The 26866-nt window shown below is 40.3% G+C and overlaps 1 protein-coding gene across 3 annotated transcripts in view; it reads left to right on the top strand.

The window, feature by feature from the left end:
- Positions 1-26866, top strand: part of ABCA5 (ATP binding cassette subfamily A member 5) — an 89169-nt gene that overhangs the window by 14119 nt on the left and 48184 nt on the right. For all 3 annotated transcript variants that reach the window (XM_077328351.1, XM_077328350.1, XM_077328352.1), the window contains exons 7-11: positions 927-1024; positions 8933-9162; positions 13311-13452; positions 15456-15644; positions 16164-16311. In XM_077328351.1, the coding sequence (XP_077184466.1) occupies positions 927-1024; positions 8933-9162; positions 13311-13452; positions 15456-15644; positions 16164-16311 (807 nt within the window). The remainder of the gene's footprint in view (positions 1-926; positions 1025-8932; positions 9163-13310; positions 13453-15455; positions 15645-16163; positions 16312-26866) is intronic.

Here is a 26866-nt window from a genome sequence, read left to right on the forward strand (position 1 = left end):
ATATCATAGAATCAGAATAATAGAGTTGGAATGGACCTCCTGGGTCATCTAGTCCAACCCCCTGCACAATGTAGGACATTCACAACCATATTGCTCATCCACTGTAACCTGCCAACGCCTTGAATCTTCACAGAATCAGCCTCTCTGTCGATGGCTATCCAGCCTCTGTTTAAAATTTCCAAAGATGGAGAACCTACCACCTCCTGAGGAAGCCTGTTCCACTGAAAACCCGCTCTGTCAGGAACTTCTTCCGGGTGTTTAGACAGAATTTATTTTGAATTAATTTCATCCCATTGGTTCTGGTCCATTCTTCCAGGGCAAGAGAGAACAACTCTGCTCCATCCTCTACATGGCACCCTTTTAAATATTTGAAGATGGTTATCAGATCTCCTGTCAGTTGTCTCCTCTCCAGGCTAAACAGACCAAGCTCCTCCAACCTTTCCTCATACGTCTTGGTCTCCAAACCCCTTCCCATCTTTGTTGCCCTCCTCTGGACACGCTCCAGTTTGTCTACATCCATCTTCAACTGTGGTGCCCAAAACTGAACACAGTACTCCAAGTGAGGCTGAACCAAAGCCTGAGTAAAGCGGTACCCTCACCTCCCATGATCTGGACATTATACTCCATTTGATACAGCCAAAAATCCCATTTGCTTTTTTCGCCACTGAGTCACACTGCTGAGTCATATTCAGTGTATGGTCTACTAAGACTCCTAGATCCTTTTCGCACATACCTACTGTCAAGACAAGTCTCTCCTGTCCTATATTGGTGTATTTGGTTTTTCCTACCTAAATGCAGAACTTTACAATTGTCCCTATTGGATTTCATTTTATTCAGCTTAGCCCACTTCTCGAGCCTATCAAGATAATCCTGTATTCTTGAGCCAATAAGATCTTTCTTTTATAACAGTATTTGATTTTCTACAGCTAGTTGTCCAGGCCCTTCTAATACGTGTGAAGCTGAAAAGTACTTACGCTCTGGATTTACAACTCTACAGATATGTCTTGATGCAGCAATTATACAGGTAAATTAAATAATCTGAATATGAAAAAACTGAATAATTATTTGTTTGAAATAATAATCAGACAGACTTTTCTTCTATTATAAAAAGACTTTGCAGACCAATGGTGTAAATGTTTGCCTTGTGACAAAATGTTATGTAGTTTCCATAATATTACCTTGCCCTCATTAACAGGATTCACAATATTATGTTTCCATTCTGTACCAGTTTGGCACTGCATATTTTGTGGCACTGCCAATTTTGTGTCTATACATTTTATAAATCTGCATATCAAAACCACTCAATTTTTGGTGTTTTTCTTTTGGATGTTTGGTGTTCACTATGATAAATACGAACAGAACTCCCACTAGGTATCTCACGTTTGAACAGACTGTAGTAGTAATGATAGCTCCCTTTATATTTTGGCATCTGGTTATAGGCAATTTGTTTACTTATGTATGTATTTTTATTCTTCCTCCCTCACAGACTCAAGGCTGGTGACCCTGTAAATCATTAGAATTATTAGGATGAGACATGTAATAGACAATAGGGTTACAGTCATCATATTACATGATGTAATATGTAAAATGTAAAATGATACTATAAAAGTAGGAAATATAGCTGTGATGGCAGGTGCATCCAACAGATAATAATACTGTATGCAGTTGCTAAGTCCACAGTCCCTTTCCCTTTACTAAAGCATTCTCTTGAACCATTTAATCAGTTATTTTACTAACTATCCTTATCCATGGTTCCTCTATATATTTATGAAACAGCCTGGAGGGTGGAACATGTCTGGCTGTCCAAATTGGCTCCCTCCCTCCCTCAGCCATGCCAGAGCCAGAGAGAGACACACAGAGACCTGCCAGACAGAACACGAACCCTTATTTGTTCCTATCACTTCTACTGTGAGGGAGGCAGAGAGAGCTGCCCCAAGCTGCTGACCAACCCTGCTTCCCTCCTAAGAATGAGCCCTAATTACCTGCTATACTTCCTGCTGTGAGGCATGTGGAGAGACACACAGTGAGAGGGAGAGAGAGAGATACAGAGAGATCTGCACCTCCCGGTGTCCCCGGGGTCCTAGTGCCCATTGCATTCCTGCTTACAATGGGCTTTCTTACTAGTTAATAATGATGCTATCAGTCCTATTGAGACTATTGAGCTTGAGAAGTTGTTAAGTGTGGTGTTCTATAACTGGGACAACTGGGTTTGATTCCTACTCAGTTTCCAGACAGTAGAGTTTGTGCATCATTCAGAGAAGGGTTGTGGAATATTCTCCCTTTTTAATTATTACTCTTAGTTTAAAAACGAGAAATAAAATTGTTATAGAAATATAGGAGGGGTACAGAAAAGATACATATAATTATTCAGAATTTACTTTGCACTATGTAGTATATTAAATAAACAAGCATAGGGGAAAAAGTTTTTCCCCATATCCTCCTCCTTTTCATAATCAATCTTTACAGCAGTCCTTATGCCAGCTATTATAACCAATGAATTCTGCCACTGTATTATTATATTCATCATTTTCATCATTACTATATATCTCGTATTACATACCTCATCAGATATCTGTTCCACTTAATATTTCTGGTAAGGACTAAGATGAGGAGCTGGTCTCATGGCTTACTTTGGTGTAGTGGTTAGGAGTGCGACTTCGGGAAAACCTTCCAGCACTATCAAGAAACTGGGTTTCCTGAAGCCTTGGTTGAAAAAAACTGATTTAAGGGAACATTGACCCTTTTTTGCACAATTCGTTGATCTGTTTGAGCTCCAAGACCAAATATGTCAGGACACAGAGCAACCATCCATTGCTTGCAAGCTCATGAATTTATAATCAACCTATTAAAATATTTTCTTGAACTGCTTCCTAGATTAAAATATTTGAGTGTCACAATAGACATCTCTACTCACTGACTCTTTCTCACAGAAAGAAAGATGAAAGAGATTTCAGAGTCTGTCATCAGAAGCAAATCTTTTTCACTGCTGACACTTACCTAATTAATAGGCCTGTTGATTTCAAGTCTTGATGAGGTTCAGTGGGGATGTTCTCACACAAGGTCCATATAATTGCTTCTGAGGCCCTTTCAACATCAGATAAAGAAGAAAAAAGATTTTTCTATCCATGTCCCATTGTCAGTAAAATCCAGAAGCCAAGTGAGGGGCAGTAAAAAAAAATTGGTGGACAAGAATGTTCAACCTGCTTCAGGGATAAAATATTACACCCTAGAAGTGAAGCAAATCTTCATCAGCACCAACATGTCAGGACGGGGAGCAATGCTAGATTAGATACCAGTTCAGGGCTGCTAGTGTAGAAATTAGACAAGTTTACCCATCAATCTCTTGGAGTTCTGAGTGATACAACTCACCCTACTCCAGTTTGCAGCCAGAATGTTTTGATAAGAACAGCTTATATGTTTGCCTGATCATCAGCATTTCACAAGAAGGCAATCAAGATCCTAGCATGGTCAGAAGGGAATCTGGCATGAATAAAAGTGGAACGTATTAAGAGCTCATGTTCAGGCAGATTGGCTCAACAGGGAGGCCATCCAGGAGGGATAATGGTCCCTCAAGATAGAAATGCTGATTTAATGAACTTAGGCAGATTGTGAGTTGGTGAGCAGGAAGGGATGTGCCAGCATTCGCATTTTGGGGCCCTTCCTTGCATACCCAGGGAATTGCTGAACGCAACAGTGGGATGGTAGGTGAATTCCTTCCTGGCTAGGGTGGATTCTGGAGATTTTTGGGTGGTGTTGGGGGATCATTTGGACATGAAATTGGGGTCACTGTGGGTAGGCAGATAGTTTTGAATTCTGGTATTGTGCAAGGGTCCTGGAGATCCCTTCCACCTCTATGATTCTATAGTCCTATTTTGTCTATTGACATTTAACTTCAGCCTTCTACTGGTGGAAGTGGGTTCATCCCTCTTAAAAGATGAATATTTTTCAGCCTTATGGTAGAAAAATAAACAGTGATCATATATTAGAGAACCGCGCCTAAGGCCTCTCTTTTTGTGGCCCAGTATGTCTTCTGATTCCATCAGTCCAAATGTTTCTTAAATAGGTAATAAGAATATAATTTTTCCAAAGAAGAAGACGAATTCATCAATTGCAGGATGGGTCCAGTATAGAATCCTTTGTAAATATTGGAACAATAATTGAATGCCTCTAAGAATCAGGCACTTGCACATTGGAATTAATTTGAGTAAAAATTGGAGCCCAGACTGTGGTCCACCACTGTGGATCAGCCTTGAATAATCCACTGGGAATTAGAGCATAGGCAGGGGTTTTCCCTAATTTTAATTCCTTAATAAAGCAAATAACTTCCTTGATTGATTTCTTGGGTCAAGTTTCTGTTAAATCAAGAGAGATAATAGTCAAAGACGAGCTAGGTGCATTAGCATTGGAAAATACCTTGAAATGGTTTTCCCATGTTGAGGGTGCGATACAGAAGGAGATTTTAAAATTTGGAGTAATAGCAGTGTTAACAATGGACCAGAAAGTCTTATTGCTATTAATAGCTGACATGAGATATTCCCATTTCTTACTCAAGGCCATTTATCTCCTCATCTTAATCAGCTATCAATATGTTGTTTTCAGTTCTACCATCTCTTAGACCATTTCTGCACAGAGGGGCAAAACATGAGTGGCTTCCTACTTGCAAATGCGGGATGGTAAATCTCTCATTTGCAGCTCTCCCCATGGGGAGACCCCGCCTGTGTTTTCCCTGTGCCCCGCCACAGTTTTTTGCCTCCTGATGAAGGTGTAAGGGAAAACAAGCTAAACTTTTCCCTGCACTGCCTGGATTGTCAGTCACAGCACAGCAGTTCTCTCATGGACTGAAACCTTTTCCTCCCCATTCCTGAAATTAATTTTTTTTTCAAAAAAGGCACTTCCACGTTGCTATGCAGTAAAGCCACAACACAGATGCATTTTTAAATAAAAATCATTACTGCCATGTTGCTATGGAAAAATGCCAGAATGATACAGCATCCCCCCCCCTTTGGGGAGCATTCATGTTTTTTTGGACTTTATTTCTGTCTGGATGAATTTCTGAGACTCTGAACATGGACCCCAGAGCCCAAAAAGACATTTTGTGTTAATGGTTGGCTTAAAAAACAAAGTGCTCAGATCCCTGTATGACTGGGAGAAGGCTGCTAGATCACCTGCCCCCCCCTCTTTCCCAGCTCATTCCCTACCTCCAGAAACCAGAAAGGGGACTGTGTTTTGCCTGCCTTATCCCCAAAAGACCATGGACACTTCAAAGAAGATTTTATTTTATCTTTGACAATGTAGCTTTGCGGATGGCACCGTTTTTTTAAAAAATTACTCAGAGCAGGAAATGGAGAGGGGAGGGCAGGTGCGAGGGCGAGGGGGAGACAAAGCTGCCAAGATTATTGCTTGTTTCCTCCTCCATATTAGCATATCCCTGGTTGCTCACTGGTTGCTCATCAATGGGACACACAATTTGGGGATGTAAATTCAGTTAAAAATGGCCAAAACTCAAGCCAGCTGCTGGACAGCCTCGGTATGTAGGTGACATCATGCAGAGGATGCTCTAAAACCTGCCAACATTCGAAGGCTGTACAGGAAGATATTCCTCATGTGGAAATGGTCTTAGGGGTGTAGTATTGTACTTTTAAACTTATGCTGTTATTGCCGAATAAGCCTCTTCATTATTCTTCAATCATTATTAACCAAATATTCCTTATGGCTTCAAAAGATATCCTATCAAGGTGTTTTTCACCTAGAAAGGTCTAAACAGATCCAATGCCTCATGCAAATTATATAAACTGTTGGAAACTGAATCTGACTACAGAACCCTGTCAACTAAGATGTTACAAAGAATGGAACCCAGTATAGTTTGAGCTTGTAACTAGAGCTCCTGCATAATCAACAAACATTATTTTGATTTTGGGAGAGAGAAGAGCTTTGTGCTGGAACAGAATAGTGGTCCAAAGATAAATCCATAGAAGTGCTTAAAGTGGGAATGATTTTCAAGCAATATAATCTATTATGCTGGCTCCTCTGAGACTCACTTAAGTAAAACCAATTCTATCAACCTCTAAATTACCCTTCAATGGAATAAAATTTCTCTTGATCACAAATTTAGCCAATTCTAAACTACCAATGTTTGTTACAACCTCCTTAGAGTTTCTGTTGTGCCAAATACGGATGAGAAATTTATTGTTGTCAAGATCTAATAATTTGGAAAGTATAGTTGTCACTGCCAATTCTTGCATTGAAATCACTCACTAATATTAGAGGGACTCCTGGGCAGTCTGCACTTACTTTCTTTATTCCATTATAAATCCTGTTGAATTCAGATCGCTTCCTCTCCCCCCCCTCCTCCCCATTGAAACAGGAAAGAGGGGGAGCCAAGCCTCTTTCTTTCTTTTCTTGAAGGGGGGGGGGGAGAGGAGCCAGGCAGGGAGCCTCTTTCTTTTCTTGGAGGGGGAGGGGAGAGGATCGAAAAAGGACCGACAGAAGTTGAGAGAAATTAGGGGCTTCTCCTTTAAGGCAAGTCTGTCACATGACCACCTGTGGCCAATCACGGGTCCTCTACCACGGAGGAGAGCCCAGATTCAAAACAGCCAGCTTTCTCTAATCCGAATCTTGAAATATTGAGCGTTAAAAGCACTCTGAGATATTGCACAATAAAGGTAGGGTCACTCCGGATCAATCCTTCTTGCTGCAGAAGGAAAATTTAAATCACCCCAAATCCAAACGGAAATCGCGTTCTGTGTAGAGGGCAGGGACTGAATCGACCTGGGTTTGGAATAAAAGCTCGGTGCAGTTTACACACTGAAAATTGGGCATGCAGTTCATTGACAATTTTCCCCAGGAAGTCCAATCTTTGAATCATTATACTAGGTGTGAGCGGGAATATAAACTGAGGCAACCGAGGAAAGGGTAACTTTCAAATTATCCAAATTTAATGAGAAGGCAATAATCTGGTCATCTGCTACCAAGAGATTACAAGAACAATATACAAACTTGTTTTTTTATTGGATTCTAAAGAGATTTTGATAATTAAATTCTGTGCCTTTTAGAATAAGTGGTGTTACTGAGCATCATTGTTGGAATCCTAGTCTAGTAAAAGGTTAAGAGCTCTCCCAAAATTGGTCCTTGTTTAACTTTTCAGTAAATTTTAAATTGATTGAATAAACCAGTACATTCAACAAGTATGACAAGTCTCAAATCCATGCCTGTCTTTGCCATTTATCTTCAGTTAACATCTCACTCTGTTGTTTATGGCTGGTTCTATTATCTGTCTGTTCAATTAGAAGTCATAGATGTGACTTATTACAGTAGAAAGTTAGTTGTGGGGGACTCTCTGTTCCGCCTGATCGCTGTGACAGTGCTATTGCTAGTCCCTGGGATGTAGCTAATGGAAAAACACCATCACAACTCGTCACATCCTAAGAGATTATTGGAGGGGGAGGGGATCAAGAGGTTAAAATGGAGCAAAAATCACCTGACTTTACTCTTAGTAAGGATTGTTGGGGATGAAGCATCATTGTACTTTACAATAAACAAACTTTCCTACAAGTGGAGTTTCTTATTGGAAATAGTCAGCTCAGATCTGATATCAAGTGCTTTTTAATGCTTTTTAAAGTGAAGGTTACTGTGGTCTGAAGGTTGTTTACTTCAAGCACATTCTTATTTTTAAAGAGGGAGTACATCATTTTCTTATTGTTGTATAAAGGCCTATCTCTAGATATTTTAGCCTTTTTAAACTGCTTCTCAGTGACTTCTGTGTCTTCATAATGAATTTTCCTGGTTCAGGAATCTTGTCTTGTGAAAAGAGTTTGTGGTAAACTCTAATCTCTTATAAGTAAGTTGCACTGTGCCTGCTATAATTGTTTGCAATGCCAGCAGACTGAGATCTTGAGACCTCTTCCCACCATTCTGGTCAGATGTTAACACATCATCCTTTCCCACTGACAAATTAATAACTTGAGTTATTTAGAGTGGAATCTGCTAAATTCTTCACCCTCCATCTGAGTCCGCTGTATCAAAAGTTCAAACCTGTTTTATAGGGAAAGTAGTAAAAATAATTTAATCTGGTTTGTTTTGGTCTCGTTAAAATAATCAAATAGTGGACCCATTTTTTATTCATTTCAACAATCACTAATTTAAATCTATTATATATTCTATATAGAGACAATGTACCCAAAACTGGAACAAAGCAGTTAAAAAACAACTCTGCAGGGACTTAAAACAGCTTAAAAAGACATATATACACTTGAGAGAAAAAGGGAGAGGATGGGACGACTTAAAAACTAAAAGGTCATTTTGTTGCAACTTTCTGTAAAAGGACTAGACCACCTGCTAACTAGAATCCAGCTACAGCTTTGTCATTTTTCCTTATTTATAACAATCTTTAAACCGCTCCTGCGATAGAGCTGTCGGTAAAGCCCTTCTCTCGGCCCTCGGAGCAGCCTCGCCACGTCACAGACACGGCGAGGCTGCTCTTGGGCACCAAACAAGCCCGCGGGACGCTCCGGAGTGAGGAGGTCGCTTGCTGCCTTCTCCCAGCTCCAGGAGCGGCCTCGCGAGGCTGCTCCTGAGGCCAGGAGAAGGCCCCGTGATGTTCCGGCCTAGGGGCCTGGGTCGCTGCCTTCTCCCAGCCCCGGGAGTGGCTTCGCCGTGTCTGCGACGCCGCTAGCCCGCTCCTGGGGCCGGGAGAAGTACCCGCGACGCTCCGGTATATTAGTATGTGTATGTATGTATGTATGTATGTATGTATGTCTTTCTGTAAAGAAAATGCTTGAATTTATTTTTAAAAATGTAAAAATCAAAAAAATGCAACTCAGTGCTTTTACTATGTCAGTTTACTGCCAAGTCACTTTCTTGAATTTTCAAGGCTGCCAATGCATTTGAAGTAATCTTATAGAAACTGATTTCAACATTTCCCTCTTTTTCTTAGTTGAAGACTAATCATTCAGTTTTGGAAGACCTGGAATTTACAAATGCAGTCATGATGGGAGAATCTGCCGTTATGGAAATAGATAATTTTCCTCGTGCAATCATTTTGATTTACCTAGTAATTGCATTTTCACCCTTTGGCTGTTATTTGGCAACTCATATTACAGCAGAGAAGGAGAAGAAGTTGAAGGAATTTTTAATGATTATGGGTCTTCATGACACTGCATTTTGGTATGTGAGAATGTGTTTTGATTTTGTAAACAGTAGATGACTTATTGTTTCTCTGTCTCGAGAGAAGAAGTGCATAATGTTTTGACCGTAACTTGAGGATGAATTGATGCAGGATGTTTTTGCCACCAATTTCTTGTTCTTTGGCCCATTAAACTTAAAAATATAGTGGTCAGTTAAAGCAATTCATATAGATCACTATAATGTTTGGTTCTTGTAACTATATCAAAGAGTGTATTCATTCCATCTTCTAAACCTGAAGGCTTATTGGCTGTTTAAGTTTAGAAGAGAGTGAAGTAAATCAACTTTCCAAGTTAAAAATTCCCTTGCTATATTTCAGCCTCTCTTATATCTTGATCCAAACTAGAAAAATTATGTCCTATTGATGCCTTTATGTTTTTCTTTCTTTGCTTAGTATTACCCATATAACTGAACAAGTATGTTTTCAGGTGCCATATATTCTGTTACATAATTGCCTTTGTATCATCACTGGGAGAAACACTGTAAGCAGATGATACCACATTAAGTATGAATGGTATCTCTGTGAAAGTATGTAACAGGGGTAATCCTATGTACATGTACTTGGGAATATTTCCCATTAAAATCAGTAAATATGGTCAGAATCAAGTTGCACATTTTTAGAGTGACTTTTAAAATCAGTAAATATGGTCAGAATCAAGTTGCACATTTTTAGAGTGACTTTTAAAGGGCTTGAGATCTAAAGCATAAAACTTTTAAGGAGAAATGGGCCTAAGTAATCTTGAAGTTCATATATGTGTAGCCTCAGGAAGAAAAAATTAAGTAGGACTTAAGAGTAAATGGAACTGGGATCCATGTCCTATTTTTTTCAGTTTGAAAGGTGGTGGGCAAAGAATACTTTATGGCCCAGTCCTACTATTCAGCACTTGTTCCTGAAACACAAAGTACTGGAGGGGAGATACCAAAAAGCAGCTAATGGCAGAAAGAAAAATAAATTCTAAGATACCTTCTTAAAGAGGAAGGCATCTTTCTGCTATAAATCACAAAGGATTATGTTTCTTAGAAGTGAGCTCAGTCCTAATATAGCTATATTTTAACACTATGAACATCTACCAGTTCTCCACAGCAGGATCTGGGTTGGCGCTGCCTTTCACTAGCTAGGCAAGGGTCTGCTAACAGCAGCTTACAGTGGCAAATATATATACACATGGTGCTGCCTTGCCCATCTTCAAGTGAGCAACTCTCAAGCAGAATTGTCTGCCTTTTTCTGTCAGTTGCTGCAGCTTCTGAGGCAGGAAATTACATGTTTCCAGCTAAATTCAGCTGTTATAAACAGCTCTGCTACATACAGAATTGCATCTATTTGCTATCCACATATTTCTAAAGAATTTCACTGGAAGGGTGCAATAGTGTATATGGATTGACTTTCCCAACATTTTTATTGTGCTTTTTGAGTAGGTAAGGTATATTGTACCAGTTGACTCTCTTCTATACTGAAAAAGCATTTATGTTTGCAAGCTGCTAGTCTTTGTAAAGGTGAAGCCTTTCCAAATGTTACAAATGAAAAATTCTTCAAATTATTCTTGATAAAGAAGGTTCATAAAAAGGAAGATAATACTGTCAAATTTTTCTAATGGAGAAATTTATGAGGGGGATTTTGAGTATAGTTTTTGAAAGTTTATTGAAAGGACTGTGAAAATAAGATTGGGGGCACATAAACATACATTATTTGTACATATTGTAATGTTGGCAGTATATAAAATTAGTGGCCTATATCCAACCATGTGTCCGTGGAAAGCTCATTTCTCCATGTTCTCCATTGCTGCCTCTTCCAACTACTGGAAAAGTAACTGGACCTAAGCTACAGGTTCCTGAAATTATAGGATCAAATAGTGGAATTGTTGTACCTGTTGGGCATTACATTGAGGAGGGGGAAAGAGTGTGATATCACTCTCTCTTCTCTGTTCTGCCAACAAAAGTGTGCTTGCAGAAGACACAGACTGAATTTAATCCCCTTTCCTCCATGAAACACCTTGATCTATGCAGCAGTTCATTCATGTGGGTGCTGCATCCTCTGAAACAATCTTTCTGGGGGTCAGTAGAGGTTGCCAGAACAAAGAGAAATGCAGGAAATCCCTATACACCTGTTCTATACTCTTGTGGCTTGATATAGGCTAATGCAGTGGTCCCCAACCTTTTTGAGGCTGAGGACTGGCAGGGCAACTGCCCACCCGCGCATGTGCGAATGCGCGGCCCCGGCCGTGCATGCGCAATGCACGGGCGCAGCCCTGATTCTCTCTCCCCCCCTCCCGCAGTAAGAAGCTTCCCGGCCCGCAAGCTTGCCGCCTGGGAAGTTTTTTACTGCAGGGGGGGGCGGGGAGAGGGAGCCGCGGCCCGGCACCGGGCCACGGCCCGTGGGTTGGGGACCTCTGGGCTAATGTATTCTCTGCAGAGGTTACAGAACTAGTTATATAAATTCTTTAATATGTGTGGTACAACTCCACAGATGGGGCTGAGGGAGATCTGAAACTGCTCTGTGAGAACATCTCTTTCAAGACTGTGACTAGCCCAAGGTCACCCACTTGGCTGCATGTGGAAGAGTGGGGAATCAAACCTGGCTCACCAGATTAGAAGCCGCTACCCTTAATCACTACACCAAGCTCCAGCTGTCCTTCAGGCTTCTGCAGCTGGCTATCATTGGGGAGACTGAGTGCAGGGTGTACGATTCCAGCCTGCACCCAACCTCCTCGAGGCTTCTGCAGCCAGCTCAAAGGGAGAGCCAGCTCAAAAGGACTCCTCTACTCCACCCTCACTCTCCCTCCTGGAGCTGCCTAGAGCTAGATCAAGGAAAGTGCAAGTGCAAGTGCAGGGCGCACTTAAGAGCTGATCTGTCATGGTCAGTTGATTGGCGAACTCTTTAAATGTCTCCTCCCTTTCTCATGCAGTGGAGACACTCTGCTGCCAAGGAGCGCGGAGGAGTACAGAGAAAAGAAAATCCATATCCTTTTGGATCCAGCTGAATCTGAAATGGTCCAGATTTTTTTACCTGTGCATATGCCTACTGAGGTTCTTTACAAACTGCATAGCAATCACAGTCACAGAGGTCTCTCTACCACTGACTATACGGAGACTGTTTGTGGGGGAATTCCTTCGTTTTTGTATAAATATAGAAAAATAGTAACTTTGTTTTGTAAATTAAATTTATGGATTATAAGACTTCATGGGGTTCTAACCATTTTAGCACTTACAACAGTTCACTGTTAAGGCTTCCCTCTAGCAAAAGTGGGCCTGTTTCCCCACACCTTGCGATAGCAGGGAGATTAGAGGGATGGCCTTTTAAACTAAGCTGGTGGACTTTGTTGTTGTTAGGTGTGAAGTCATGTCCGACCCATTACGACCCCATGGACAGTGTTCCTCCAGGCCTTCCTGTCCTCTACCATTCCCTGGAGTCCAATTCAGTTCGCACTGACTGCTTCAGTGACTCCATCCAGCCACCTTATTCTCTGTTGTCTCCTTCTTCTTTTGTCCTCAATCACTCCCAGCATTAGGCTCTTTTCCAGGGAGTCTTTCCTTCTCATGAGGTGGCTAAGTCTGATGGACTTAAATTAAGGCAGTTAATTTAGCTGTGCAATATTAATGGTGGGGAGTGGGCTAGGGTGGATTTCGTGTTGCAGTTGTGGGAGGAAGGGGGAGAAGAAAAAGGTGGTGTAACAGATGGATGGTAGTGAGGCCAGCCAGGGGTTGTGGATATCCATGATTGGGGGATGAGGGAAATATGGTGGGAGGAGGTGGTTAAAATGAAGGGACAGGAGATATGGGAATTCTTTTACCCCTTCTAACCTTATCCCATCCTGTGATATTCTTCAAGTGGTGATCTGTGCAGCTAAACAACTCAACCCTCCTCCTTCCCTATTGCTGGTGCCTCTGTTCTGGGTCAGAAGGCAGAGAATAGAAAGGTGTTCACTCAAAGAAATCTGAGGGTCTTTTAGGGAGAGAGCATCAGCTCAGCTTAGTCTCTATAAAGTTCTGAACATATTCTGTGCAGATTCAGAAACCAGTTGTGAGAGTGCACAGATAACACGCAAGGACATTAGTTACAAGCAAGTAACCTGTCTATAGTTATGCACATGAATATGACTTCATGAACCTTCATTATGTTTTTCTTTTTCTAGGCTTTCTTGGGTCCTACTGTACACCAGTCTGATATTTGTCATGTCCCTTCTCATGTCGATCATTGCAACATTCTCTTCACTCTTTCCCAAAAGTAGCAGCTTTGTGATATTTCTTCTTTTTTTCCTATATGGAATATCCTCCGTAAGTGTGTGTATGTATGCCTGTGTACTCATTCTTTACATATTGAAGACAGTGTTGTTTTAATAGTCCTTCTTGCTATTAATGCACTTGGGAAATAGTTTCTCTATGCTTTGTTTTGCTTTGCTCTGAATAGTAACTGGCACCATTGTTCCTTCTAACATGTGCATGTGATGGCTGCTGATTAACATAGGAAGCCCAGTCTGGAGCTGCACAGGTTCTTGCACTGCCCGTTTTAAGATTGCAGCAGTTATATTTTGATCAGAATGTGAACTGCTCCACTCAGTCGGGAGGGAAATTAGAAGGAACCTTGGCTGACACTTTATATCCTTATAAATAACAGTTCCCAAATAATAACAGCTATTTGCGTGTTTCAGCAGATATGTTCTCATTTTATGTTGAATGTATTGGAACGGCTACTGACGACATAAGCCTTCCCTTTATAAGCATTGTATCCTATTACTCTGTTCAGAAAAGTATGAAGCCTTGCTTTGGTACAAGGGCCTTCTTGAAATTAATAGAGGAAGAGACTTTTGTTGCAAGAAGGCCACTTGAGCCTGAGGAAGGTTTCAAACTTTCCTGAACAGTAGGATGAAAGTAATTATAATATGTAGGGGTATAAAAATGGCATTTGTTTTGGGTTCAAAGTCTTTTGGATCCCCCCCAAATTTTAATATTTTCAGAAAATTCCAGATCACAATACCAGTATAGTATTTAGTTATGAGATTTTTCAGAAATCCCCAATTTGTTCCTATCCAATAGAGTTGAGAAGAAAAATGCCATTAAAAATACAAAAGGTGGCTCAGTATTGCAGCACTTAGGAAAAGAGCAGTAAATACTGAGAAACCCAGCAATCAACACACAATCATATTTCCTTTTCATTACAGAACAGACACACAGAACAATATTTTAACCTCAGTATTTACTGTCCTTTTCCTAATTTTCTTAAAGCCAGCAGTTTAAAATATGCTGCAGGAGAAGTTGGCCTGGGATCTGCATGTGGCGGAAAGTGCTTGTCCAGAGCACGGCCGATCTGCCATTGCCCCAGTAGATCTGCTGCTGCAAGAGGAAGGAGCCCCAGCTGGGGTGTTGTGGAGCTCTCATCTCCTGCCACCCGAGCTGATCATCGGTATAGTTGAGTACGCCTGAATAAAAACTGAAAAAATTGGCTTTATAACTGGCTTAGCTATAGTAGTAGCCACTATATTTGGTTTAAATTATACCCAAAAGATACCAATAAGAAATATTTGAGTATTTTTTCAGCTCAGATTATGCTGAATATACATCCCTAGTAATATGTAATAATATATTCCTTTTTTCAACCTGAAAACTTTAAAAGGGTCTTGCGAAGTGCCCACTAAAGCTATAGTACAACTGCCACTGATGCTATGTAATGGACATGGATTGTACCCAGTAACCTGAAACACCCTGCCCCTAAATTTTTCACAAATCTAAGGATTTCTGCCCATGATAATGCAACATACTCAATTTCCCATCCCACTGCAGTCCCAAATGCCTCTCCAGCTGCTGATCATGAAGAATGGAGACCACTGGGAATAGTTTGAGAGTAGTCAGATCTGCTGGGGGGGGGGAAGGGAAGCATTATTTCGGGGATGTCTTCTGATTCCTAGCTGTTGTTTGCAAAGCTCTATGTTAAGACTGGGCAGCAGTTTGTAATATATAGCTGCTGATAATCTGGTCATTCAATTATCTTGAAGATACCATGTGCAAATGAAATTAGCATCAGCAGTGAAACTCTTGTTTCTGAACTTGTTTTCTGCTTTCTGCATATGCTGGCATAAACGTTTTACATAGAATCACATTGTAGAATCAGATTTTTGTTTTATACAGTAGAAACGCTACAACAGTAACATTGTGACTTGAACTTTGATCATTTAGATTATTTCTGATCTTGAATAATAATTCATAGAGAATATTGTCTGTAGCAGGTACTAAGCAAGCCAATTTGTTATTTAGCAATAATTATTTTTAAAATTTCTGTTTAGGTTTTCTTTGCATTCATGTTGACTCCTCTTTTCAAAAAATCAAAGCATGTTGGTACAGTTGAATTTTTGACAACCTTGGCATTTGGTTTTGTGGGACTGACCATTGTCATTCTGGAGGATTTTCCAAAGTCTTTTGTGTGGTTACTTAGCCCTCTGTGTCAGTGCACATTTTTAGTTGGTATTGCACAGGTTAGTAAAATATTTAATTTACTTCATACTGTTGTTTGTAGTCTTATAGGAACAATAGCTTCACTGATTCAAACATAAGATACCATAAATGCTATATATCTGAATATAATGATTACAGCCACTTTTTAGTTAACATTCTGTATATGATACTTTCTTATTAATATAATTTCTGCTTTAAAACATTTTTTTGCAGACAGAATATTAGAACAGATACATCATACAAATTAATTTAATCCACAATTTGTATTTTATTTTATTTCTTTGTTTTTACATTTATACCCTGCCCTTCCCTAGAGGGTATGTGTGGCTTTGTGTAGTCAGCTTAAGGCTACAGCTACTAGTTGCAACAAGTGTCTTCTGTAGCAGGTGTTTGCCCTGTAAGTGTACTGTACTATCTCAAAGAGACCGTGACTTGTAATATCCCCATATTTATATAGAGTTATCTTGGTTTTGCTTAATTCTAAATGTAATACAGTGATGCCATACTGTAGTTTCTTTAGGTTTCATGTTTGTTTGCAGGTTATGCACTTAGAAGATTATGAAGAAGGAGCTATTTTTTCAAGTTTAACTTACGGCCCGTATCCACTGGTTATTGCTCTGTTGCTGTTGGCCCTGGACAGTGTGCTTTATCTACTCGTAGCAGTTTATCTGGATCAGGTGATTCCAGGTACAAAACATTTGAATAAGAGAAAAGTATATAACGTCAAGAGTTTGATTAAGTTTTAAGGCCCAAATTTAACATAAAGTGTGTAGCATCTTGTTGGAGGTTATTCTAGGGTTTGGTGGTGCTTGCACAACTGCTTTCCAATTATGTCCAGCATGCATTATTCATAGAAGAGCATGGGAATGCATGCACAGGGCATTACATTGCTGTCTTCAGCCTTAATCTGGTGATACTTGTGGCAAAGGGAAGAGGGAGCATTATGCATCACTAAAATTGCAACAGAGAGAAATGTATACAGCTGAACATATATCAAATATGGACCCATAGCATGGTCCCAAGTATTGCCTGATGGCTCATTATATAGTTCTACTTATTGGAAGACATATGGCATGTGAAGTGAAAAAATACTTTGTATGGATCATGTAGCAGAGGTTACATAGCTAGAATTAGAAATTTGGTCATCATATCTCTCCCATCTATCTATGCAGATTTCTAAGGCCTGCTTTAAACACAATGCTGGCCAGCAAGAAGAATTTGCTTATGCAGCTTTGCACAGACCTAGAATCTTGTTTAAATTTAGCTGGTTCCAGTCCAAAATGGCTATGTATACTTAACATATTAGCATTCTATAGCCTAGGCAAATACTGCACTGATGAGGAGTGTCTAAACTGAGGCTCCACAACACGGTACTATGATGCTTACCAGTATTTCCACTGGCAACTGCTGAACTTTTCAGAAAGTAGCTGGGAACATTGTAAGTTAGGTCTTATTAGTGGCTACCCTTGTTTGAATAAAATGGTTTTCCATGGCTGCAATAGCAACCACAACCACTAGGGAAACAGCAAAACACCTGTATTATTTTTTACTTACCTCTTCTGTTATGAAAGGAAAAAAAATATTTTTCAGACATGAATTTACTCATTCAAAATATGCAGTATGAAGATTTTTTTAATTTAAATCTTATAGTCTTTAATTTAAATCCAAAATGCTTTCACGGGTGCGTTTATTGTTTTAATATGACTAATTTTGTCCACAATAAGCTATGTATAATATACTATTGATGGGTTCAGTACTGCAAACTTTAACTCAGTATCTAAATATATTACTAGTCATATTATGACAGTATGAGAATATTTCTACCCAAACATTCTCATTTTTTTGTTTACTATGGTGGGCTTTTTCTATTTTCAGTATTTTTTCCCTGCCTTTTAGCACGGTGATTTATGGTGGTTAAAATAGGACAATAAGTTAGTTTGAGAAGATGAGTGCTGTAGGTATTCTGGTTTTCACGTTATCCTAAACGAATGTCAATGATTGTGCCACTGATGCTTTTCCTTTTCAGGAGAAGTTTATATTTCCTTTATGTGTACAACAGTGAAAGCTGCGTAAGATTTGAATTGATTTTTAGTCTTTCTGCAATCATTATCAAACCATTTTGGGGGGCAATAAAAGGCTAATTCCTCTCCCCCTCCCCCCAGTTTAATAGAACTGGGTTGAAAAGTTGATAATTAATGAGATTGTTCATTGTCGTGGGTACTGTGCTGGTGTACAGGCTAGCCACTGGAAGATCACTAGCTAAGTAACAGCCCTTGAGGGCCCCTCCAATTAGAGTTCCATGGCCATTTCCAACCTAACAATTATGTGCTTTGGGAGGGGCCTTCTCACATCCCTCAGTTCTCTCTTTATTGTAGCTCTGAGAGTATTTCTACTTGCTAGCACTCTGGTTGTGGATAGTTTGTAGAGATGGCTCTGTTTAAAAAGTATGTAACTTGCTCAATGAAAATTATAAAAACCAATGAACATCGGTATATCTGATGTGCTTAGGGGAGCCCCATAATATTATGCACATGTGCTAAATGTCAGCATTTAACAGTGTGGACTGTGCTTTGCGCTTGAAGGGTGCCTTATGGCACAAGCCATTATTGGTTTCTGCTCCTTTGACTGTAAAATTGTTACCTATGAGCAGAAACCAGATTTTTATGATGCCCAGGTTACCTAGGGAGTGCCCCTCAGGTCCTCCATTTTGCCTCTGCAAAATCAATTCTACATTGGGATTCAACCCATAAAGAACCAAGATTTTCAGTTCAGGATAAATGAGGTCTTCTTCAGAACCACCATAGAGCTGCTGAAGAGACACAAATCAAAATTGAAGCAGAAACATCGCTTGGCTTCCTATATTCCTTCAGAACCAAAGTCAGTGACTGAGCCTTCAGCTGCAGCCTTGGCTTCCTCCTTCCTCCCTCTCCATGAGGTCATTCCCTGTCTACATCCATGATTGTCTGCAATCTGAAGGCCCATGAGGACTCCAGATCTGAGCGCAGATCTCCAACCCTGTCAGGTCCCTCATCAAATTCTGAGGAAGAAACAGTGTGCAGAGTTCTGCCAGGATCAGCACCAGAGCCACAGGAACCTCCAGCAGACTCAGAACTGGCCCAGGAGCCCATCTCAGAACTTGAACCAGTTACAAGCACTCAGCCTCTGGGCTAGTGATTCTCCACCCATATCTCCTGAGCCCAGAGAACAACGGCATGTCAAGCAATGCTTCATGTTGCTGGACAGAGGGCGCTCAGCCAGGTTAGCAACTCATTGTAGGTCTGGCCTCCATGAATGGTTGCAGAGCCCTAACTAATCAGGCAGCTGTTCATGCTTAGCTGAACATCAAGCTTAAAACTAGGGTGGAGGCAATGGCTCACTGTGCTGGCAATGTCCCTTATTCTTGAGCTTGCACTCCCTGTTCCTGTTACTTTGTTTCAATTGGGTTCTTTGTACTTTACCGACCTTTGGCTATGGACCCTCTTCTGCCCTTGTTTGATTCGACTGCTTGTTTGAGTGGCTGTTTTGGCACTGACCTTTGACTTGTGTTTACGACTGGGCAGTATCTGGAAACTTGACAAATCCAGCAGCATTCGTGATTGGTTCAAGCTCTGGCTTATAGACATTGTTGCCAACAACCTCACAACTGATTCCTACCACCTGAATTTCTGGGTGCTCAGATGGCCTTGCCAGAAGCTTGTATGCCAGGAGCTCCCCCACCCTCCCGGCTGCCGTCCCTTCTGGGGATGAGCTCCTGGCATACAAGCCTCTGGCAAGGCCATCTGAGCTCCCAGAAATTCAGGTGCTCCTTTTGACATTAGCTGGGAACAGCCATCTATTTCAAGGAACCACTATTTTTCCAGATTCCAGCCTATTTACCAGCGATCTTACGAACACCAGCAGAATCAGCAGGCCAGATCTGCCCCTCATCTGCAACAGAACTCAAGGAGACGGGCTAATTCCAGATCTAGGCTGCCCTAGATTTCTCAGCCTTATAAGGATGCTGGAAAAGCTGCTAGACTGGCTTTCTGACAATGTCTGAATTTGCCCTCAGTTTCCAAGAGTACCTATCCAGTTTTACCCTCGCATGGTCTAAGATTACCATAAACCCATGGGTGTTAAGTGTTGTTTGCTATGGCTGTCGCCTATAGATATTGAGTTTCCTGTTTTAACTACAGTATGGTTGATCATATTTTCACTGAAATGGGGATCACTGGTACAGTTTCCCCTGTTGATGTTGAGTGTCCTCTTCTGAACTGGAGGACATCTTGGATTGGTTTTCCCACCAGTCATTCAGGGAGCTGGGAAACAAACTTCTTTCCACTTCCTGTCTCCTTGTGTGGGACAACCCCCAGCTCAGTTTTCTTCCTGCCTTGAAAGGGAGAGCAGCTAGATTAGGCTATTCTGTTTTGGTTTTGCTTTCCACTATGATAATTCTACTCGTTTCCCCCTTAATTTTGTCTCCTGCCTTTTACATTTCTCTCTCCTTTCCTTAACTTGCTTTCCTGTCCATTCTGAAGCAGTCCAAAAGAAGGGAGACAGAAAACAACTGCAGCTGCTATTGCCAATGGCAAATGAGCTAATATCTGTAAGTAAGCTTGATGAACTGCTATTGCAATGACCATTTTACATGTGGTTGCCTCAGGTGTGCTTTTCAGCTGCCGCCGCCATGCATCAGAACAAGCCTGAGAAGACAGCTTTCTTCTTGACAGAAACATAGAACCCTCTATGAGGGTAAAGAGCACGAAAGCTTTGGTTCCAGCCTACATATTCCCTGAAAGAGCTGCACTGTCAATGGTGGGGGGAAAGCACCATAAAAGAGCCCAATTAAGACACTCAATGCAGAAGAGCAAAAAGCACTTCTCTAAAGCAGTCTCAGCCTGTTTTGGTCGAACCCTTTTTGTGGCCATTTTGGATGCTATGGAACGACATAGCCCGGGTCCAGTGGTGCCAAGCCTGCTATGGAACAAGCAGAGACGACCCGTCAGCCGAAGATGAATAAACAGAAAGAAATTTCCAAGCTGTCAATAGCAAAAAGCTTTATTCAGAACGAGTTCCTAGGTATAAAACCTCATTTTCGTATTTTACTTCCTCCGTAAATTGGGTTTTTTTCCAGGGATAGAAACAAAGTCTTCAACCCACTACTTAATTATTATATTTTATATACCTTATATTTTATTTTTAGTCATGTAATTTGGGTCTATTAATATCAAAGGTACATAAAGGTAACTATCTTATAAGATATAAGATAAAATATAAGGTATATAAAACATAAGAATTAGGAAGTGGGTTGAAGACTTGGAAAAAAATTCAGAAATAAGTGCACTGAGGAATTAAAATACAAAAATGAGGTATTATACCTAGTATCTCGTTCTGAATAAAGCTTTTTGCCATTGCCAGCTTGGAAATTTCTTTCTGTTTATTTAGTAAGCATTCTATGGAAGGCAGATGGACACCAACAACCTTGAAGCCTTCACTGTTGACATGTGTTCCCAGTTCTTTAACCTGATAATAGAATCCTTCCCCTTCTAAGGTAAACCATGAGGAAGAAAGTTTAACCTTCCTTCAAATGGTGGTTTTTATTAATGGGGCTGAGCTTCCCAGTCAAGCTGCCCTTTCATTCTCTCATTATCCTCAGGTATGAGGGATATAGAATCTTGGAGCAGGGCAAAAGATCCTCCAGATCAAATAACCTGCTTATAGGATGGGAATGTACAGATCTTTACCAGATCCTAACCAATTCCACTAATACTTGAGGAGAAGGGAAATTCCTCCCTTCTGAATGGAAAGGGTTGTGATTCAGTGGAGGATTTTCTGCCTTTTATGTAGCATCTCCATATTTAAATATTGGCGATTTTAAGGATCCCTTCCCAAAGGGTCTAGAGGCTTGCTAACAGTCTGCAGGATGACAGTACTGGACAAACCAGACCAATACAATCTCATCACAGAAGCATTAATATAAATAAGTAAAAACCAGTTATTGGAAGCTAACCAGAGTTGGCCCTCTTTAACCCTTGGCTGGGAGACGAAGTCCAGGACTCCATGCAGAGGGAAAGTTAATAGTAAAGCCTCTCTGAACAACACTGGTAGTGATGGACTGATGAACTGATTTAGTTAAAGCGCTTATTGCATAGCCTGGTTGATCGTCAAAATTTTCAGATTTGAAGAATATTAGTACTACTGCCCAGTCCTGACAGCCTGACAATGAGCAGGAGAAAATGTAGGTGCCTGCCTGCTCCAGATGAGTTCTTGAGTAAACTCCCCATATTTATTAGCCACTTCTGGTAGTACCAGGTTGCAAAGAGAGAACATCTGTATTATTGGCAGAACAACTCGCAGATCGTTTACACACTGGTTTCATGCCGGGCTGCAGGCTGTAGTTTTAGTCATGGCGGGTTGCCCCACCTCTTCCTGCACCCACACAGGGGAGCATTTGGCCTGGTGCTCCTCCAGTAGCTGCTGGCCAGGGGAAAATAAGAGTTGCTTCCCAGATACATCTCAAGAACCCCCCTTGGACCCAATTGTTTGGAATAACAAAGAGAACAGTGTGGGCTAGACATATGCCCACTTGCCAGTTTTTTCCAGCATTTAACTTTTTTAAAAGTTTTCTAGTTATCTATACCAAGTATTTATACAGGTGGTTTGATTTGATGACTCTGTAGATGTATTTCATATGTCAAGCTTGAATACAGTGACCCAAAGTAGGCACAGTTCCTGTTCTCTGGTTATTGGTCACCTCATGAGACAGTAGACCACATAGGCTTATGAGATATGAGATTTTATTTTACTTATTACAGCTCTGTTGGGAGTGCCTTCATCCCAAGGTCAAAAACTTTCCCCATTTGTTTACATGCCAGTTGTCTGGCAGATCACATACAACCATGGTTTATCACTTGGCTATGGTATCTTGGTACTGAACCCTGAAAGGTTTCCCTGTCAGTACCAGTAAGACAACTTTTGCCACATCCTTGGGAAAAAACAAAAGTCTTCAGTTAATGTCACTATCAAGCCAAAGCATTTTGTCTCTTGAGTTTAATAGTAGTTTTTCATACCAAATGAATCTGGTAGCACCAGGTTCAGAAGCCAGATACCCTGAGTCACTGTTAGGGACTAGGAGAAGCTCCATACAAATTATCTTAAAGAATAGTTTATGCTTCCCACTTAAAACGGCTGCATCATGGGACTAAGTCCCTGAAGGGCGATTACTTTCTGATTATTTCACAGGCCTACTTGCCTTTGATGATTTGGTCAGTGTGGGAGGATGAGCTCTCTAAATTGCAAGAAATAAAATGATCCACCTTGGGGGCGACCCTTTGATTTCTTAGCAGACAAGCAGGAGGAGTTATATCCGTATAGGTCACAAGAATTACATGTCCAAGATACCTGTATCCCAGTACAGTTAGTAGTAGTCACCATGATGACTGTATCATCAGGGTCTAGTATAGCCTTGTTCCGCCCCTCTATGTTCCAACTAAAATGTTATTTGTTTTAGAGAAGCATTTATAGTATTTTGCAATTATATTTAAATACATTTTTAGTGGCTTGATTAGGAACTGAAACTTTTGATATTATTATTTTTGAGATAGTGAAACTGGATTTGATTCCTGAGAAGTTTATTTCTTGTCAAAATAGCAGACTGAGTTGACCAGATGTCAGTTTTTTTTCTCTTGGGAAAAATTAGGAGGTTCTTGTCTTTGGTTGTCTTGAAGGGTTTGGGAGTGTTGGAGTTTTTGGTTTACCTTGGTCTGAATATGTCTTTTTTTAATTGACTTTTGCTGAGTACTTTCCAAGAAAGCAGGCTTTCATTTTAGGGTATTAACAAATTTTCTTAAATTAGATATATTAGTCTCTAATTTCTTAGATTCCTCCACTTAGATTCCTCCAATCTTAAGGCTATTTTGGACTTGAATTTCTCCACATTGTTCCATTATTACTCTCTTGCATCTCAATGGTTAATTGTGAGTCTGATTGTGCAGCTTTGGAGATTACAGCCTGAGGAGTCAATTGCTTCAGGAGAGATGAAAAACCCTGCCAGCTATGATTGCAAATTTATTTTAAAATCCCCTCATTTTAAAAAGAATTGTTAAAGTAGTGAACTTCAAAAGTAGTCTCTCTCACTGCTGAAGATTTTAGGGAGTTTTGCAACCTGTTTCAAGTCTGTGTGCTGAGATTTTTTCTATTTTCAGTAGTATTTTCTATTTATTTAACCAGTGTCCTTTGTCCCTTTGGTTGTCAGCTACATATAACAGAGAGACAGTTGACATGTCTCCTGTCTCTTGATGGAACCCAACTAACACTGGAACCTGCAATCAGAAGCCTGGGTGTGATTCTGGATTCCTTCCTCTCAGTGGAGGCTCAGATCATGAACATTGTCTGCCCAGTGTTTTTCCATCTTCACCAGACGCAATGCCTTACAGGCTATCTCTTGGCAACAGACTTAGTTGGTGTGATTCATGCAAATTAAATTCCTCTAAATTAGACTTCTGCAACTTGGTCTATAAAGGGCTTCCCTTAAGACTGCTCTGGAAATACTTACTGGCTAAAAATGCAGCAGCTTGGGTCCTCACAGGGATCCAGTGGAGAGCACACATGACACGAGTGTTCTCCCAGCTGCATTGGCTCCAGATTGGATTCCAGATCAGGTTCAGGGTTTTGGTATTAACCACTAAAGCCCTAAACAGTCTGAGATTGGTGTATATAGGAGACTGGCTCATCCACTATGCCCCCCACAGCGCATTGAGGTCATCAGGCCTTGACTCTGGCCTGGTGGAATGTTCTGTTGACTAACCAGTTGCACAGGATTTGCAAGACAGAGCTGTTCCACCAGACCTATAGCTAAGGCTGAACAGAATAACAAGTAGTGCCAGCTTCAGTACTGGGATAGAGAAAAGACCTGCCTCTCCAAGAAATATCTGAAATCCCCCCCCCCCCACGTTCTACTGGATGGGGCTGAAGTAATGTGTATAAATGTTTTAAGGACTATACTGTTTTTTATGTAATTTGATTATTTAAATTCGTGTTGTTACCCACCCTGATTTACCAGAAAGGGTGGGATACAATAATAACATTTACTACTACTACTACTACTACTACTACTACTACTACTACTACTACTACTACTATTTGGCTCCGCTGAAAACAAAGTGACATGTCTGAGGTTTTTCGTTCTTTCATCCTAGTACCATTCAAAATAGTATATTGGAATTTGCACCAAACATTCCTTGTAATGACTCAGGTTTTTGGGGTATAAGGACCATTTTGGAAAAGTGAGCTAAAATAGTTTCTTCTGTGTTAGTGCAATGCTCTCCAATTAAGTCTAACTATTTATAAAGTTGGGGAAGGCACTGGTTGGGGAAGGCACTGGCAAACCACCCTGTATTGAGTCTGCCATGAAAACGCTAGAGGGCGTCACCCCAAGGGTCAGACATGACTCGGTGCTTGCACAGGGGATACCTTTACCTTTTTATTTATAAAGTTATGCACATCTTCAACTCCCATCAATTTTTTTTCTTTTTTCTTTTTCTTTTGTATTTGGGGATATTTGCACTGATGTAGCTTTGTAAACAGAGTATCTGTAGCTGGAATAAGAAAAAGTTCCTTTCATGCCTGGGCATTCTGTTCTGATTCTGAGACACTATAATTATTTGGAGAAGCAAAAATGGAATGATCATTTGTTACCTCCATCCCTGAGATAAGATCGTCCAAATGAAGCTGCTTCACTGATTTAATTGGGGAGCAATACTCTGAATGTCTTTTCTTCTTCCCCATTAAAGTTATTTGTTATCTTGCCAGACGAGTAATAGGTCTCTCAACAAGGTTCAGGATGAAATCTGAGTAGCTTCAAAGATGGTTTTGCAAAACAGCTGTCGTATTTTGTGGTGATGTTATCCAGGCAGCAATTAAAGGGCCAGTAATTGAGGCAGTAATTAGTCCATTCCAAGCAGTATTTAGTCTGTACAAGAAGAGAAAATGGAATAATCCAATTCCAAGTTGAATATGTTAAATTATTGTGAGCAGTTTGAAGAAATTTAAGATGTAAAAATTCCGATAAAAACTAATAAAATTGCAAAACAATCAAGAGAGCTATCTACTGATGCTATCTCGTTGCAATACATGCCCTCCTATTGTCTCTGCTATACTGCGACTCAAACTTGGCCTCCCAAAAATTTCAGCATTGATCTGGAAGACCACAATAAAATATAACATCTGTCAGTTCTTACTATCACACCAGCAAGATGAGACTGTTTGGGATTATGTAAAACAGAAAATTTAACTCAAATCACTATTCATACAGAAACTATTTAAATATGATTGGGATGACCTTCAAAAATGTGTTAGGCAGAAATGTTCCCCAATTCACCTCGGAATTAAACACAGTAAACTTGATCTCCTGTGCTTTAACATATTAACAGTTCCTGAATTCAGATGGTCTTATATGATTGCAATGCATTACCAACAGCTCAGATGAAGGGTTGTTTTCGTCAAATACCTTCAAACAAACAATACTGTAATTGCCAAATGGTGTAACTGGATTCATTATTCCATGTTCTTTTTTACTGTCCAAAAATATGAAGTAGAAAGATAAATTTCTGAGAAAATGGATTTTGAAATAGTTAGCCTTTCTGGATAATATACAACTGTTTTTGAACAGTTTATGTCAAAATTATATTCTTGATATAGCAGACTTCTGTTTTACGGTGGATTTTTAAAATTTTATTTTTAGGCTTACGGACTATTAAACTTTAGTTGAATATTCTGTGCCCCCTTCTGTTTTTATTTGAAAAGAAAAAGAATGGGAATTTTTTTCTCATAACCCCAACATTTCTGGAAATTTTACATCTCTAATCTAAATATCTGTTACTCTTTTGCATGGGTGGCCAGTACAACTGTTTTGCAATGGTGTCTAGTGCAATTGGGACCTGCCAAGTTTAAACAAGTCATTTTCAGTGCAATGTTTTACAATGAAGTACTTTTGCCTCACCAGCATTACATTTAACACCGCAAGTTACTTTTACCCACAATGCATTACAATTACAGTATACTATTAAAAAGTGATCTAAGACCATTTCCACACTGGAGGTCTCATGCTGGGCTGGAGGCTGGAGTTTAAGATGGGGCAGTTTTCTCTGCCTCCACACAGGGGAGCATTGGCCTGGTGCACCTCATCCGCTCTGGATTGGTGTTCCCACATTGGAACCAGAACAGCAAAGTTCCTAGCATGGAAACGGTCAATAGGTGTGAAGAA

This window comes from Paroedura picta, chromosome 3, assembly GCF_049243985.1.
Source record: "Paroedura picta isolate Pp20150507F chromosome 3, Ppicta_v3.0, whole genome shotgun sequence".
Classification (NCBI taxonomy): Eukaryota; Metazoa; Chordata; class Lepidosauria; order Squamata; family Gekkonidae; genus Paroedura; species Paroedura picta.